This window comes from Mytilus trossulus, chromosome 10 (assembly GCF_036588685.1).
Source record: "Mytilus trossulus isolate FHL-02 chromosome 10, PNRI_Mtr1.1.1.hap1, whole genome shotgun sequence".
NCBI lineage: Eukaryota > Metazoa > Mollusca > Bivalvia > Mytilida > Mytilidae > Mytilus > Mytilus trossulus.
Genome location: NC_086382.1, coordinates 22,203,661 through 22,219,868, shown reverse-complemented (window position 1 = coordinate 22,219,868; position 16,208 = coordinate 22,203,661). Strand labels below are relative to the sequence as shown.

At 31.1% G+C, this 16,208-nt stretch overlaps 2 protein-coding genes across 2 annotated transcripts in view; both read left to right on the top strand.

Annotated features, from left to right (window-relative positions):
* LOC134686080 (uncharacterized) overlaps positions 1–16,208 on the top strand; it is a 379,196-nt gene that overhangs the window by 32,870 nt on the left and 330,118 nt on the right. The window lies entirely within an intron of this gene.
* Positions 4,125–15,777, top strand: LOC134687058 (CUE domain-containing protein 2-B-like; the record flags this gene model as incomplete). Its single annotated transcript, XM_063547019.1, is given in 8 exon segments — positions 4,125–4,242; positions 5,040–5,183; positions 6,280–6,338; positions 7,121–7,233; positions 8,133–8,312; positions 8,853–8,920; positions 11,647–11,707; positions 13,022–15,777. Coding segments are annotated over 8 exon segments (852 nt in total). The 3' UTR covers positions 13,169–15,777.

Genomic DNA, 16,208 nt, shown 5'->3' with positions numbered 1-16,208 from the left:
GGTAATTAACATTCATATTCATTCATATTCTCTAGTTATGGTTTAACTATGTAGTACTCAGCTATATCACTTCTTATCGCTTCTTGACGCTTTTTGTCTCTTATTAGTGAGACCGGAATAGGCGGTGAAGTTTGAATTTGAAGACCAAGAGAGAAATCAGCATTACAGCTATCATAATAGTTTATGGTACTATCATTTTAAATAACTTATCTATAAAAGCATAGCTCAAATGGTCTGTGTGGTATATTTGCATAATAATTCCTTAAACTTGAGCTTGGGACCTGGGTGAGAAAGGACTATAATGTTATTCAAGTTATTGCTGTACAAAAATGCTGTACTGGGTCTCATGGGGTCTAAGCGTGACTCAGGATTGTCGATTTTTTGTAAGCGTGACACGTGAAAGTCAAATTATTGTGGCGTGAAAACGGGAGATGAGGTCTTGCGGAACCCGGGAAATGACCAAAAAATGAGAATTGAGGGATACAGGAATCTGACAAAACAGTAAGCGGGATCCAGGATCGGAATTCCCCAATGAGAACCTTTGCTAAAAATCCATCTATACAAAATTAGCAAAATATTTTATCATTTGAAAAAAACTCCAAGGTACTTGGAATTGATATTGATTAACAACTAAAATTTGAGGCACATATAAGGAAGGAAAATTTGTATATTTAAGTTTCATCATAACAAATGCCATAATTGGGATAATAGGGAACAGTGTTGTTCGGTCATTTATGTTACCCATAGGAAGATGTGGTATGAGTGAAAATGGGACAACTCTCCATCCAAATAACAATTTATAAAAGTAAACCATTATAGGTCAAGGTATGGCCTTCAACACAGAGCAAGCTATAAAGGGCCCCAAAAATTAGTAATGTAAAACCATTCAAACGGGAAAACCAACCGTCTAATCTATATAAAAACGAGGAACACATATGAACTACATAAACAAACAACAAGTAATAAAATTGAGAATGGAAATGGGGAATGTGTCAAAGAGACAACAACCCAACCAAATAAAAAAACAACAGCAGAAGGTCACAAACAGGTCTTCAATGTAGCGAGAAATTCCCGCACCCGGAGGCGTCCTTCAGCTGGCCCCTAAACAAATATATACTAGTTCAGTGATAATGAACGCCATACTAATTTCCAAATTGTACTCAAGAAACTAAAATTTAAATAATACAAGACTAACAAAGGCCAGAGGCTCCTGACTTGGGACAGGCGCAAAAATGCGGCAGGGTTAAACATGTTTGTGAGGTCTCAACCCTCCCCCTATACCTCTAACCAATGTAGAAAAGTAAAAGCATAACAATACGCACATTAAAATTCAGTTCAAGAGAAGTCGGAGTCTGATTTCAGAAGATGTAACCAAAGAAAATAAACAAAATGACAATACATGTAATACATAAATAACAACAGACTACTAGCAGTTAACTGACATGCCAGCTCCAGACTTCAATTAAACTGACTGAAAGATTATGATTTCATCATATGAAAATCAGGCACAATCCTTCCCGTAAGGGGTTTAGTATCATACCATCATAACATATATGAGAAGAACATAACCCGTGTCATGTCAACAACTGTTTTTAGAATAAATGTGTTTAGTTCCGACGCAAAGACCTTATCAGTGACTCAATATTAACGCCAAAATATGCAATCTTTAATGACTTGACAACAGTATCGTAATTATATCCCTTCTTAATAAGTCTATTCAAAGGTTTTGTAAGTTTATGAGGTGAATACTGACACCTTTGTGCTTTATAAAGAATATTTCCATAAAAAATTGGATGTGAAATACCTGAACGTATAAGAAGTCTGCATGTTGAGCTATATTTACGAATGATGTCTTTATACCCATGATAAAATTTAGTAAATGTTTTGACTAGTTTGTGATATGGAAAATCCTGGTGTAATAATTTTTCAGTAATACATAAATTTCTCTCGTTAAAATCTAAAACATTGTTACATACACGAGCGAATCGTACAAGTTGAGATATATAAACACTGTAAGACGGTGACAAGGGATGTTAGTGATATAGATATCAAGATCGAGGAAAGGGCAGTGGTCATTGTTAGTATTAGCTTTATTTAAAGTAAGTTCACCAGGATAAATTTCATTAATATACATACTGAAGTCGTCATTATTGAGAGCCAAAACATTTGCAGCTGAATTAAACATTTTAATGGTACCAAACCTTATCCCTGTCTGAGTATACATGTAATATCACAACATAGAAAAACACACTATAAAATATCAATTGGAAGGCTTAACTCAACTTGATGGTCTGTGAGTATAAAATCTTTCGTTTTGCATGATTAGAAAAACCTAGAAATTTCTTTAATATCAATAAAACTAATCTAACACTTGGTACATATGGGGTGAATATCAATAATACAACTATACAATTAGAGCTAGATAAAACTTCCTGTACAGGTACAAGAACTGTATTTAAGGAGAAATGAAATAATTTTGATGTTCATAGTACGATAAGTGAAAATTGATAGTATTTCCAAAAAACAAAGCTGGTATAGACAAGATCCATATTAACATAATATAACAAAAAGCATTACAAAAAGTGACCACAAATGATATAAAATAAACTTGATTTAATCACTTTGCACTTTGGTTATTTGACGACTGTGGGTCTCTACAACTAAGATAACAGTTTCGTTTAAAAACCTGAACAGCTGAACATGTTAAACAGTTTGAAAAAAAATGCAATATCTAGAGTCAAAATTTTTGCGATTAACATAATAGATGAAACAATTGTGCCATGATAAACAAATTGAAAACAGAAAAATGATATACAGTCAAATCTAAGTAAACCTGACCCTAAATAAACCGGTTTCCTGTCCATTCCGGCCAAAAATTAAAGTCCTTTTTTTTTCACTTCAAAGTCTTTGTTAAATACCCTTAGTAAACCAGACCCTGTGTATTCTGAATTCCGGTCTCATGTTGCAGTCCCAATACTCTTAACATTGTTAATTATATTAAGTATAACCTGTGAAAACCGGTTCGTCTAATTAATTTTAAATAAACTCAGTAAATGATTGATATGCAATCAAAACATATTTGTTTATACAATATGGCTTTTCAGGATAATCAATTAGCCATGTGTTAAACTGTGAACTTACAATTGTACAGTAATAAGCTGTATCATGTATTAAAACACTATAAATGTGTTAATTAAACTAAAAAACACGCCGAATATATCTCAGATTGAATTAATGTAGTAACTTAGATTATTTTTTTCAAATCGCAGAGTAAGAAATGTATTTCTTCTTTTAGAAATCCTGGGATCCCTGTTATGAAACCCTAAACTAAATGACCCTGATAATGAAAAACTCCTGAATGACAACAATCAATTGATAGTGTACACTGTACATTAATGTTTCTATCGTGATGAAATTTCGTTTGATAATATTCTGGCTTTCAAATCGGCAATACCGATGTTGGAAATTAACGATCATGGAAGTAAAACCAAAACCTTGTGTCACAATCCATTAAACAACGTGAGTATTATGATGCCAATGAAAAACAAAGTGAAAGTGAAATTGACAAGTCTGAGACTGATGCTACCGAGGTCTATTTGACATACGAGGATATGTAAAAGATCATTAGATGGTTAAAATATTATTATATTTAATTCGAGGAACAACCAGTCTCTAAAATTTTTATAGCCAATGAATATGAAGATTAAACATGTTAAAAACAACGATCATACAAAGTTATTACGTTATTGCGTTTTGTATTTTAATTCATCAGTCTCTACATTTCTTTTGTAATTAACATGCAATATTATATCGGACGTCACAAGTCATTTACTTCCAGTTCAAAACGGAAACCTGAATAAACCAGCTCACTGTCCAAACCGGCCCTTTTTCATAGTCCCATAGCCAAGCGCTTTATACAGGTTTTACTGTAGTTGACTTTTCTATTCTTTCTTCATGTTTCTTTATATTATTTGGACAACATGAAACAGAATGAGATTTTCTTTAAAATCTGTAGAAATATGATCAAAATTTTAAAATAAAACTGTTGCGTACTTCATTTATTTCTGAAAAAAACTCATAAATGATATCATTACTTATCCAAGCCCATATTTTTTTCCAGGTTGAATTTTCCATTTATCTAACAAGTTACACAGATGACTGGATGGCTACAGACAGGGAAACACTGGTAAAAGATTACATGTCAAAGTTTCTGAAGAAGCATGACTTACATGATAGTATTGAGTAAGTGCAATGTACTTGTATTCAGGATGTCGTTTACAAAAATAAGAAGATGCGGTAAATATTAAAAAGAAGCTTGCCAATGAGACAGCTCACCTCTAGAGACCAAATGACACAGAAATTAACAGCTGTGGTTCACCATATGACCTTCAACAATGAGCAAAAGCCCAGGTATGATTGCCAATGAGACAACCCCCTACCAGAGACCAAGTGACTTAGAAGTTAAAACAACAATAGGTGGCTACACAGCATTCAAAAATGAGCAAAACCCATACCACACCACATAGGCAGCTATTAAAAGCTTCAAAAATAATTCAAATAAGTAAAACAAACAATTTGATTTTCAATACAATGAATGAAAAGAAATGTAATATATACAGCAACAAATGACAACAACCACTGAAATATTGACTGAACCTGCTGAACGAGCATGTCAAAGTATAGGCTTCTGACCCACCAAAACAAAAAGTCTTATTGTAATTTTCATACTTATTTCATATTTGTGTTATTTATTCTGTTTGAGTGAATTTTCAGTAATTTTCATGAACCCTCCCCCAAGGAAAAATTGATGTTGACCTTGAATGGGTTTGAGTGTTATTTTGGATTTCAGTCAAAAATTATGAACTCTTTATTTTCTGAAGTTTTAGATTTAATGATTTTATTAAAAATATATATTTATTTTTGTTTTAATTTTGAAATAAAAATCTATTTTCCAAATCGATAAAATTGAGTCATGAGAGTAGGCATTTTTTTTATTCTTTACACCATTAAATATTTGTTTTTTTGGTGTTTTTTTTTAGAGCTGTTGATGAGATAGTGTTGAGTTATGTTGTCAGTATCTTGGAGGATTTAGGAGATGACCAGAATGCTGAGGAGAATATAGATGTGGACCAGTTTACAGAGATGATAGATGCATACATTCCTGGATTCTGTAATATTGACAGGTATGAATCAGGGGAGATAATAAATAGCACATTATGAGGTAAAAACATAATTGGTCCCACTGTCTATGTAACTCTGCTCAACTCATAATAAAATTGCTTATAACGACTTTTTGAGGTCAACTCCATTGACCCTGCTTTAATAGCTTTGCCCTGGACATATCACTGACAACATAATATATGACCAGATGTTCTTAAGTTTAACCCAAGAATATCACCTCATATTACAGTGGTTTGCTGGTGTAAGGTGAAACAAACAAAACACTTGATTCTATCATACAATATACACAAATACAACACAATAAATCAATTATCTGAGTGTCTGAGTATTTATGTTATAAAATATCAGCTGATCAATACAATAAGAAGCATTTTTGATCTCATTCACATCCCAATAAACAAAAAGCTTTATAGTGTGATTCTCAGCTGATAGTTAACGATATTATTGAGCAGACAACTTGATAATTGATGCATATATATACAAATTCAAAAAGAACTTTATAAAAACTGACAAATTCAAAATGCATTCAATCAAAGGGACTAGTGAAAAAAAGCCTGACATGATACCAGCATTTTCCGTAGAAAAGGGAGATAATAATTAGCACATAATGAGGTGGTGTTAATCTGAAAATTTAACATCTTTAATGTGTGATACATTTTCACAAACATAGCGGATAAAATTCCTATGCACTGAACACTATATAATGGTTATTAAACGAGAGCAGTACTCTACAGTTCAGCTTCTTTTTTCTTGCTTTATAAATGCTTCAAATAATTTCCATAGGTGATGAAACAAACTACTATCAATCAATTATGGACTGCCTATAGGAAGAGTAAAGAGATTTTAAGTAAAAACTTGCACTTTGGATGCATCTTTTTGGTGTTGAAGTTCTAGAATGTGAAATTTAAATTTCCTTGACTGTTAGGTGACCTAGAGTTGCATACCAGTACTTCCTCATTTTTATGTCTCTGGTGATGGGTAGTAGTCTCACTGGCAGCGTTACCACATATCAAAATTAAAAAAATATATATTTTAATAAAATTAGAATTGTTTCTGTTGGAATTTTAAATTTTTATTTACTGGTACTTTATTTTACAGTGTAGAAGTTTGTGAGTGGATGTTTTCCTTGTCTACAGAACTTGTAAAGGAAAATGGAGGTAATCTTCATATTATTTGATATAATACATCTCATTTACAAAAGTTTCATGAATTTTGTCAAGTTATATTGAAATAGAAAAACTTTTCCCATGAGGGACCTCTGTGGCCAAAGTAAGTACTACTAGCAAGTCAATACTCAGATTGTGAGTTTTAATCCTGTCAGTGCACTCTACTTCAAATCTAATAAAGTTAATTGACTTGTTTGTTCGTTTTCCTATCTTAGGTCTGTGGTTTTCTCCAGGGCACTCCAGCTTCCTCCAACAATAAAATTGGCCACCATGAAAATAGCCCAAAAGCAGCGTGTAAAAGTGGCGTTTAGACAACAAAAAAACACCAAACACAATCTTTTTTCATGACAATAAATGAAGTAAAAGGAAATGTTTTTTTGGTCTTTTGATATCTTATTATATGATAAATTAGCAAAATAATAGAAATGCCATGAAGTGGAGTCCACTGTGGTTAACTTTAACTCATTTTATTGTTCGAAAAGGACAAACAGAGAAGTTGTAAAGGTTTCAACTTAGTAATGTTCTCCAGCTGTTGAATAAAAGAGTCCACTATGGTATAAAATAGAGTTTTGTTTTATCCTTTTTGTATATGCTACTTAAGACAAATTGTATTGCATTTGATATTTACAAAAGTCCTAAAAGAAAGAATACTGGTAAGGCATGAACATTTTTGTTTTTACCAATTTTATTAATAATTTTTTTTGTAAAAAGAGCCTCTGAACTTTGGTAAAAATCCCACTATATTCAACCTATAATGATCTTTTGTCTTGCAGATAGTCCTGACATTCCAAAAGACAACACATCAGAACCAAGTGATCCTGTAATTCATATTATAGGAGCTACAGCATTACCTCAGATAGATAGTACAGAAGTCAATGGCAATGTGGTAAAAAATAGAAAAATTATACAACTTTTCAGTACTTATAATAATTTCACGAAGTTAGTATGTGGTTTTAGTAATTAAACTGAGAATGTTTCTATAATATGAATGTGAATACTGAAGAATTACTGATCTTGAGAATTTCTGATATTTATTTTGGCAAGTATTGAAAGCTTTTAATCATTTCCATGGAAGAGGTCAACATACACAAATTCTTTCACAAACCAAAGTTCTATGTGTCTAAATGACCTCTAGACTTTCAAAAAGATATATAAATCAATACTATGTTTCAAAACATTTTTTAGTTTGGTAAGTTAAATAAGAAAAACAACCATTTCACCCCTCTATATTAATGAAATTATGGCTGATGAAAATAATTACAACTTGATTTATGTTGTACCAAAATCTATTGAAAGACAAGAGTGGTCTACATTTATTTCTACAAATCTTATAGTTTAGGTTCATCTTTCTGATTTTAAATGTCTAAAAGTATATCAAGGTACAGATATAAATGTTTACCAAAATACAAATTGAAAGTACTTGCATCAAAAAAGTTTTAAAATTTTGATAAAGTTCTGGACACTTTCAGGATTAGCATTGACCTTAAATTCTTTAAGCCAAAATTTAGAATGACAAAAACAACAGATATATATATCATAAAAACCAAACCTTAAGATTTTAAGTAAATTGAATAAGACACACAAAAACAATGAATCACTGCATTAATACATTTTGTGAACTCCATATTAATGCTGTATTTGAATAACTATTTGTGATTTTTTTTTTCATGAGAGCAAAAAAAGTTTGATAAAATATTAATTGAATTTGAGATTGATTACATATTATCAGATTATTTTTAAAACGAGATCGTTTATATAGATAAATAATTATTTTATTATCTGTAGGAATCAATTCCAGGAGACACAGAAGATGATCCAGAGCTAGTCACTATATTGTTGGAGATGTTCCCCACAGCCTGTTCTTTAGAAATCTCCCATTGTCTGGCACTTAGTAATGGTGACCCTGACAGTGCAGCACAATTAATAATACACAGACAGGAAATTGGAGATACTATAGTATCATCTGTAAGTCATGTGACAGGATGTTTAAATGGAATTATGGGAAGGGTTGTGAAGAATATGAATAATAGTCAAGACCTTGCACTAAAATCAAATATACCACAGACATTTGATCAAATCTATGATATTGTATTGCATAAATTATGTTCTGTAATTGTTAACAGTCAGTACGATGAATTTTGTGAAGGGTTTGTAAAAAATGTCTGTCAGTATGTTGTGCTGTCCCGTGTTTTGACCTTACCACATACTTCATATGCCTGTCCCAAGTCAATAGCCTGTTATACTGTGGTTGTTCTTGGTTCATGTCTCTCATATTTGTTTTTTAGTAAATTGAATTGCTTCAAATTATTTACCATTAGTTATCTAGTTTGAATAGTCTCATTTTTCTTAGCATTGCAGACTTTATTGTTAAAGGTCATACAGTACACTATTATTGCTTACTTGTAAATCCTTTGAACTCTGGTAGATGATTGTCTCATTGGAAATCAATTTTTCATCATCTCCATATTTTGTATATTTGTAATAATGATAACCTTTTATTTATAGAATAACAGTAAGAAAAAGAAAGACATGGTGCTTGATGACAACAAAGTCAAAAGTCATATCATCAACAGGTAATTTGCATATGAAGTAAAATTAACTGCTTGTTTATAAAAAACCTCCCCTCATGATTGTACAAGTTAAAAACAATGGTTGGGATATTTGGGGAGATACTTTCTGTACTATCAGCTTATGCTCATGTCAATTTCAAATAAATCTTGAGTCTTTTCTATCCAAGAAAACATTTGAATTTAGACCACTATTATAATATCAGTGTTTGTGCTTTATAACTTCCAACATTTCTTTTAAGCTCTGAAGTGTCCAATAAATAAACAATAAGTCAAAACTAGATAAACATCATGTAGCAATGCACAGAGATATAGGGAAATATGTATTCTGTTTCAAAAGCAAGAGCAGAAAGGGCCAATTTACTGTTATCTTTAAATTTCTGTAATTTAGGCCGAAATTAATATATTGTTTGTTTCCCTTATCCTGACCCTGCCAAGCCAGGTGTAGGTAGGTAGGTGGGAAAATAACTTATTTTTTTTCCAAAAAAGCTGGAACAATATCCATCGATCTGGCAAGCCTGAAAATGAGACATGAATGAAATAATATTTGACTTTGTTTTGACAATTAAATTTTAAGAGTCGGGACAGTTTCTGTAGGGTTGGTCAGGATTGAGGAAACAAACAATATTTTATTTTAGGCCTTATTCATTTTGGACTTTTTATGAGCAGCAAAATAACCCAATAATGTCAAACTTGGATCTTTTTTTTTATGTAAAACCCCCAGGTTGGCTTGGTTATAAAAACATGGTCATCCCTTGGTCGATTTTTGAACTGAGTGAGCAGTCACCAAAGTGATGTATCTTTTTCACGGTGCAGAGTGTATAAAAAGGTAGAAAAGTCCTTTCTGAATGCAGACATATTATTACAGCCCTCTAAGGGGTCAACATATAGCCAGTTGCATGGCAACATTTCTGTCCCTATCCAACATACAGTCATTTTCTTGTAGCATTTCAATTTCCTTGTTAACCTCTTGTTAAACATACCTATTGTCTTATTGTCCTGAACTCTCATGAAATGTATGCCAGAGCTCCAGATAAGGTGCCTATTTGCACGATCATGCAATAAAAATAATTAAAAACCTGATGCAATTGCCCATTGCAGGGTTCAATAACCCAATTAATTCAAAGGAAAACCCAATTATATGCCAAAACTATGAGCTCTTAACGCTTTTACTCACTATCGTTTGTGTTATTTACCCTAAACTGATTACAGTCGTAGCGTAAAATCTATAATATTTATAATTGGAAATGTCCTATCGTTCTAAAAATACAGCCCTTTATCAAGTAGCTGAAATGGGTCCCTGTTGTAATTTTCCATTGCTCAACAGGTACACATGAATATGAAAGTATGTTGCTCTTCTCGGCGTTTATCCAATTAACATGATTGTGTCATTTTGATATATTTTTTTCGAATTGCTCGGGACTTAACATGACATACAAAATTTAAAACGAAAGTAAATGTTCGCATGTTTTCATCTTCTTTTTGATAGCTTAGGGAAAGTTATGATAATAACAAAACTCAGCTAGTGTTTTTATGAAGCATCCATCAAATGCACGTGCATGTTTGCATACCATAACAAGAACATTGCTAGAAAGATTACCACAGGGTTACGTCAAAAACGAAATCAGTTGAAAAGTGATAGGTATATCTCAAATCTGGGAACTACTTATTATTTATTTTTTAAAAGTAGGTCTGGCAAATAGGTAAAAGTGCTGGCAAATCTTTCTTACAGCACCTAAATTTCACATTAAAATCTAAACACTAAGCAGGCCCACGCCTACCCCAACTAAACTGTAGGGTGATCATATGGGATCTAGAAAGGTTATTAGTTACTGTCCAACTAGTGATACCAGATGCAGTTTATATAAATTGTGAAAAAATAAAAACTGAAGAACCTTTAAACGGGACATAAATAAAATGTACAATTGCTCGTCAGTGAATAAACTAAATAAAACAGCTAGCACATATTTAAGATGGAAAAACATCTGAGGTTGATATGATGTGATTATAACATGCCTGAATATGCAATATTGTGTTGATGAAAAAACCTAATACATAAAGGAGCTTAGTGGTTAAAAACCCAATTTGATATTTGCTTGAGGGGTGAACTGAAATTGATTATGCAATTAAAAATCTTTATCACCCAATTACGTGAAAAAAATGGTGGGTTAAAACCCCAATTTGTGAATTCTTATCTGGAGCTCTGATATGCTGCTGGACAATAGCAAACAACTCACATCATGATCAATCAATCATTTTTTTTTATGACTGCTTCAAAAAAGTATAAAATCATAAAATGTTCACTGTGTATGAAGACAGAAACAAGACTTAGATATGAAAAGTTATCTACAAGAATGAATTGTTTTAAAGTTTGAAAATCTATGATTTAATGTGTCCATTCAGTCTGGACAGTTTAATTTATAAACATGCGCATTGTATAAGGTTTCTAAATTTTATATGAAAATATGCCAAAAATAGATTATAAGTTTGTGAAACATAAATGAAAAAAAGGTGTATACACCTGAAATAAATTCAATAAATTATTACTATGCAAACGTAAAATATGAATTTTTTCTTTCATCCCTTTGTACACACACTAATTAATATCAACAAAATGTCAGTTGTAGAAGGCTGAATTTCAAGCCTTGAATTGAAGAACAATCAAAAAGAGAATGGTTTCACTTATGATTCATAATAAAATTGAAATTCATTGATATATGTTGTATTTGCAGGTTTTCATATGTTGACACAGATGCTGACAAGAAAACACATACTCCAACCTTCCAAAAACAGGTAAGATTATATATATGTTAATTCTTTAAAGTTTACAGAGCTTATCTTGTGTGTTGATCATGGTGACATGGATTATGTATGGGGAAAAAATCCCAGTAAGACAGCAAACAATCAACATAAAATAAATACAAGCTATCTATATTATTACAAAGAAAAAGATAAGATTTCTTGAGATGAATACTGTAAACCAACTAATTTTCGCGAGCTATTTATTTACGCTTCTTTCGCGAGAAGAAAAATAACGGTAATATAAATCGTCGCAAATTCATAAAACTTGGATCTTTCCTTATTGGACTACATAAAATACTAAAGAATATCGCGAAATTAAATCGCCGCGAAGTGGAATAGAAAGGGCTAAACGCGAAATAAAGTATCCGCGAAAATAAGTTGGTTTACAGTAATCTGTTCAACTGTGAACAGATATGTTAACAATATTTCTGTATACAGAGTTAGAGATTAGTCATTGTTATCTGTAATTTTTGTCTTGCCTGCAACAAAAGTCAGGGAAAGATTTTATGTTTGGTCTATTACTTTCATAACATATATACCTTTGTTTCTGTATTAAGGAAAGATTTCACATTTGGCCATGAATTACCTCGCAGATCAGTTCAGAGGTGGATTTAGTGGGGGCCCCGCCCCCCCCCCCCCCCCCCCCCCCGGAGAGAAAATTAACTTTGGATGACATTGCTTGGAACATTTGTTTATTGTAGTGTAAAACATTTCATTCCCTACTAAGAGCTGGAGCAATATGCACAATTGTTTCTCTATAGGTGGTAATGGTAATGTTTTCTTCTGTAGCTCAGTATGTATGGTAAACTTGGATATGTATAATGGTTTGTTTCAAAGCAGAGACATTTTCACATATGTGGTTAAATTTTCAGGGTACGAATTCAAGTGTGATTCATTTTTCTGTAAATTAGCATACCCCAAAAATCTTCTTGTGATGCAGCTCTTAATAGTACTTTGAATACATTTGATAACTCCATAGTTTTTACACATTTATTCTATGGTCCTCTACTTTTCAAATCAACACAAATGGTTAAGCTTAGTCACTTGTTTAAAATATAAACATTCCAATATCACTAAACAGAGATTTTTTGTTTACACACAACTTTTGTATTTCTCAATTGGAGGCGCATTAGGGATTTTGACCCAGCTGATCTCTTCTGAATTATAAAAACATAAATATCCTTCAAATAACTTGCATTTACTATTTACTATCAATTCCAGGTTTACTATCCACAGTGGTCATTGATATATTATCTAGAATCCAGTAAATAGTTCCCTATATGCTTATCTTTTTTTCAATTTCAGGAATCAAAGAAACTTGTACGATATTTGGACAATAAAGTTGTAAGCACAAAAGGCGAAAAATTTACAGAGATTAAGAAGGAAAATTCAGAAGAAATGAAGAAAACTTATATCAACCTCAAACCTGCCAGAAAATACAGATTTCATTAAAAAGAAGACAAGTTTCAGGACATGAATCCGTAAATCAAATTCATATGTGAGACTTTCTTGCAAGTCTTCAAATGTTTTTTACTAAATAATAATTTTGGTCTACGTCAGAAAGATTTTTCACTATTTTATATTCTTATTCTGAGTGCCAACTTCAGTGAGGTATAGACAATCTCGTAATTGTCAATAAATTTCAAAAAAATGGTTTTGAATGTAAGACTTCTGAAAAGATTTTATGTTTTTATCATTACAATTTTAATGGTTGAAATAAATTTATAAATTTTCTTTTCAAACTTGCATAATCATTATAATAGAAAATTGATATAAAGACTAAAATGTGTCAGTGCATTTGACAGGCCATAATTCTTGGAAAGTTGGAAAAATGTCTTGATTATCTCCCTTATAACAAAATTTTTCAAAAACTGTTGACATTTGAAATCTTTTTACCATATTCAAAATGTTTGCCACCTAGACAATATTTAAATCAATGGAATCTCAGGATTGATTATTTAAAAGAATTTGATTTGCTGCTTTTGGCATTTCTTGCTAAGAACAATTATTATTAATGGAAATTGTCAATGTTATGTTTGCCTCATTGTAAACTAATTAAGTTAAGCATTTAGTTAATTACGTTTCATCCAGAAATTGTCATGATGGTTGATTTATTTTTACTTTTTTGTAATTTTTGTGTATGCATGTTGAGTATGTAAGGGAGTAACATATTTTCCTTCCAATTATTTTTGTAAATGAAAGTCATGGTATATGTTGCTTCTATCTCTTTTCATGGTAATTAGAATGATTGTAGTGTTCCGCATAATTGAATTCATGTTTTTCAAATTTTGTAAACAAGTCTTAAGAGTTTAGAAGATAAATATTTTTATCTAAAATCCATTTTGTTATACAAATTACTGTTTCACTTCCTTCCACTGAATCCACCTAAAGATATTAGTAATAAATCCACAGTAGTTGGATGCAGTTTCACATTTCCATATTTTATGTATAACATTTCATCAACAAACTACTGTGCGATTTGTGTTTGAATTTCAAAATTTGATAAGTGGTGATAAATACTCAAGTATAAATTAGGTAATTTCCTTATTCATTAAAAAAAATGTTTCAAGGCCACCCAAATCAATTATTTGTATTCATAAAATTATTGATTGGGTAGGCCTTGAATTATTCAATACGTTTTTAAGATTGACACAAACAAAATTAATAAGTCAAAACAAATAAATTTGCCAAGACAACTTGTAAATATATTTCATCATTGAAGTTCTATAAAACATTGTTAAAACAGAGTTATTTCCCCTTTCTTAATCATCCAAAATTTACACAACTTTTTCACTGAAAAGTTATCTTTCATCCTTTTATTCGTATTTTTATCGACACCATATTTGATTGGTTTAAACCGGGAAAAACATAATTATTACTATCTTTAATGGTATTTTATCAGATGTAAGGCCAGTGTGTGTTCCATATTTTTTTATTGTGTTATGATCATTCACTCATTCAGATACATGTACGTGCATATTCATTTTGAATAACTTAGCATTGAAAAAAAGTCAAGTCATTTATAGTTTCATGTTATTATATATAGTAAAATAGTGATAAAGATGTGTTCAGTTTATAGTACTTGCAAAAATAGTGTTTGAATAATTATCAATTTTGGAGTCACTTGCTATTGTTTTTCAACACCAATTTACATAGTTTAATAAAATAGGTACTATAAAGGTATCTTTGAAGTAAATGTTTTCAGTTATAAAATCTTGCAGGAGCAGCTTCCTTCAAGAAGTTATCAAATGACAAAAATACTGCCACCATTAAATATCAAGAAGATGGACATTAAAGTAATGTAAGCAATATATTACTGTTATTTTTAAAAATGCTGCTTTGTTGGATAGTTACCTTTATTTTTCTTTAGATATTATCTGTTTATTGTAAAATGAATAAATAGTTACATGTAAATTTTGGGAAATCTTTTTTTTTTCTTTCTTTTTTGTGCTTACGTTTGCATTTGTGTATCACAGGATTATTTTAATTTCTCATACAACCTTCTAAGGCTAGGAGTTTAATGATCAAATTTAATGCCATTGAACAATTTTTAGTTTTTTTTACCTTTTTCAAATGTTGCGTAAAAGAAGCTACCTCAGACATTTTTATTTCATTTTACGTTCTAATTTTTATGAGATAAGGAAAGAACCTTCTAATCCAACACTTACAAAAAATGTCAAATATTATTTTGAGGAAATATTTTAAAATGTTAAATTTTTAAATATTGTTGGTATAATTTATTCAGCAACAAAAAATATTTATCTTTTCAATTAAAACGTTTTAGGGCAGTCCCATTTAAATGGTTGGGGTGCAGTAGGTTGTAAGGGACTTCCTTAATACCCTGATGACCTGCATACTCTGTCCAATAATTTTTTCATGTATCAGATGTATATACAAATATAAATTAACTTTGACCCATTCCTGGTACTTAACATCCAAATTTAATTTCAGAGCTAAAAAAATCTTTATTCTTTAGGCATTTTGAAATCTCATTTTTTGTTTTAAAGAAATTTAAATACTTAAGATTTCCCAAGTAGATTGTGATAATAATATGAATTTTTATACTTTATTTTGTCTGTTTATTTAAGACATTGTTTTTTTAAATTTGTACATTTCTTATGTTTTAAATAATTAAAGTAAAAACATACTAGAGACTTGTGTTTTAAATGAAATATTTGTAACAATTCTGACAAATACACACCAGTGAACCAACACCTTATACCATTACAAGCTGGTAGAGTAATCATGTGGGTCTCATTGGGGTCTAAGTGTGATGGGGGATTGCCGATTTTTTGTAAGCATGATATGTGAAAGTCAAATTATTGTTCTGTGAAAACGGGAAATGAGATCTAGCGGGAAAGGGGAAATTACAAAATATATGAGAATTGCTTACGTACATAGTGTAAGCGGGATACAGGAATATGACAAATCAGTAAGCAGGATCTAGGATCAGAACTCCCCAATGAGACCCCCAATTAGGATTGATACTGAA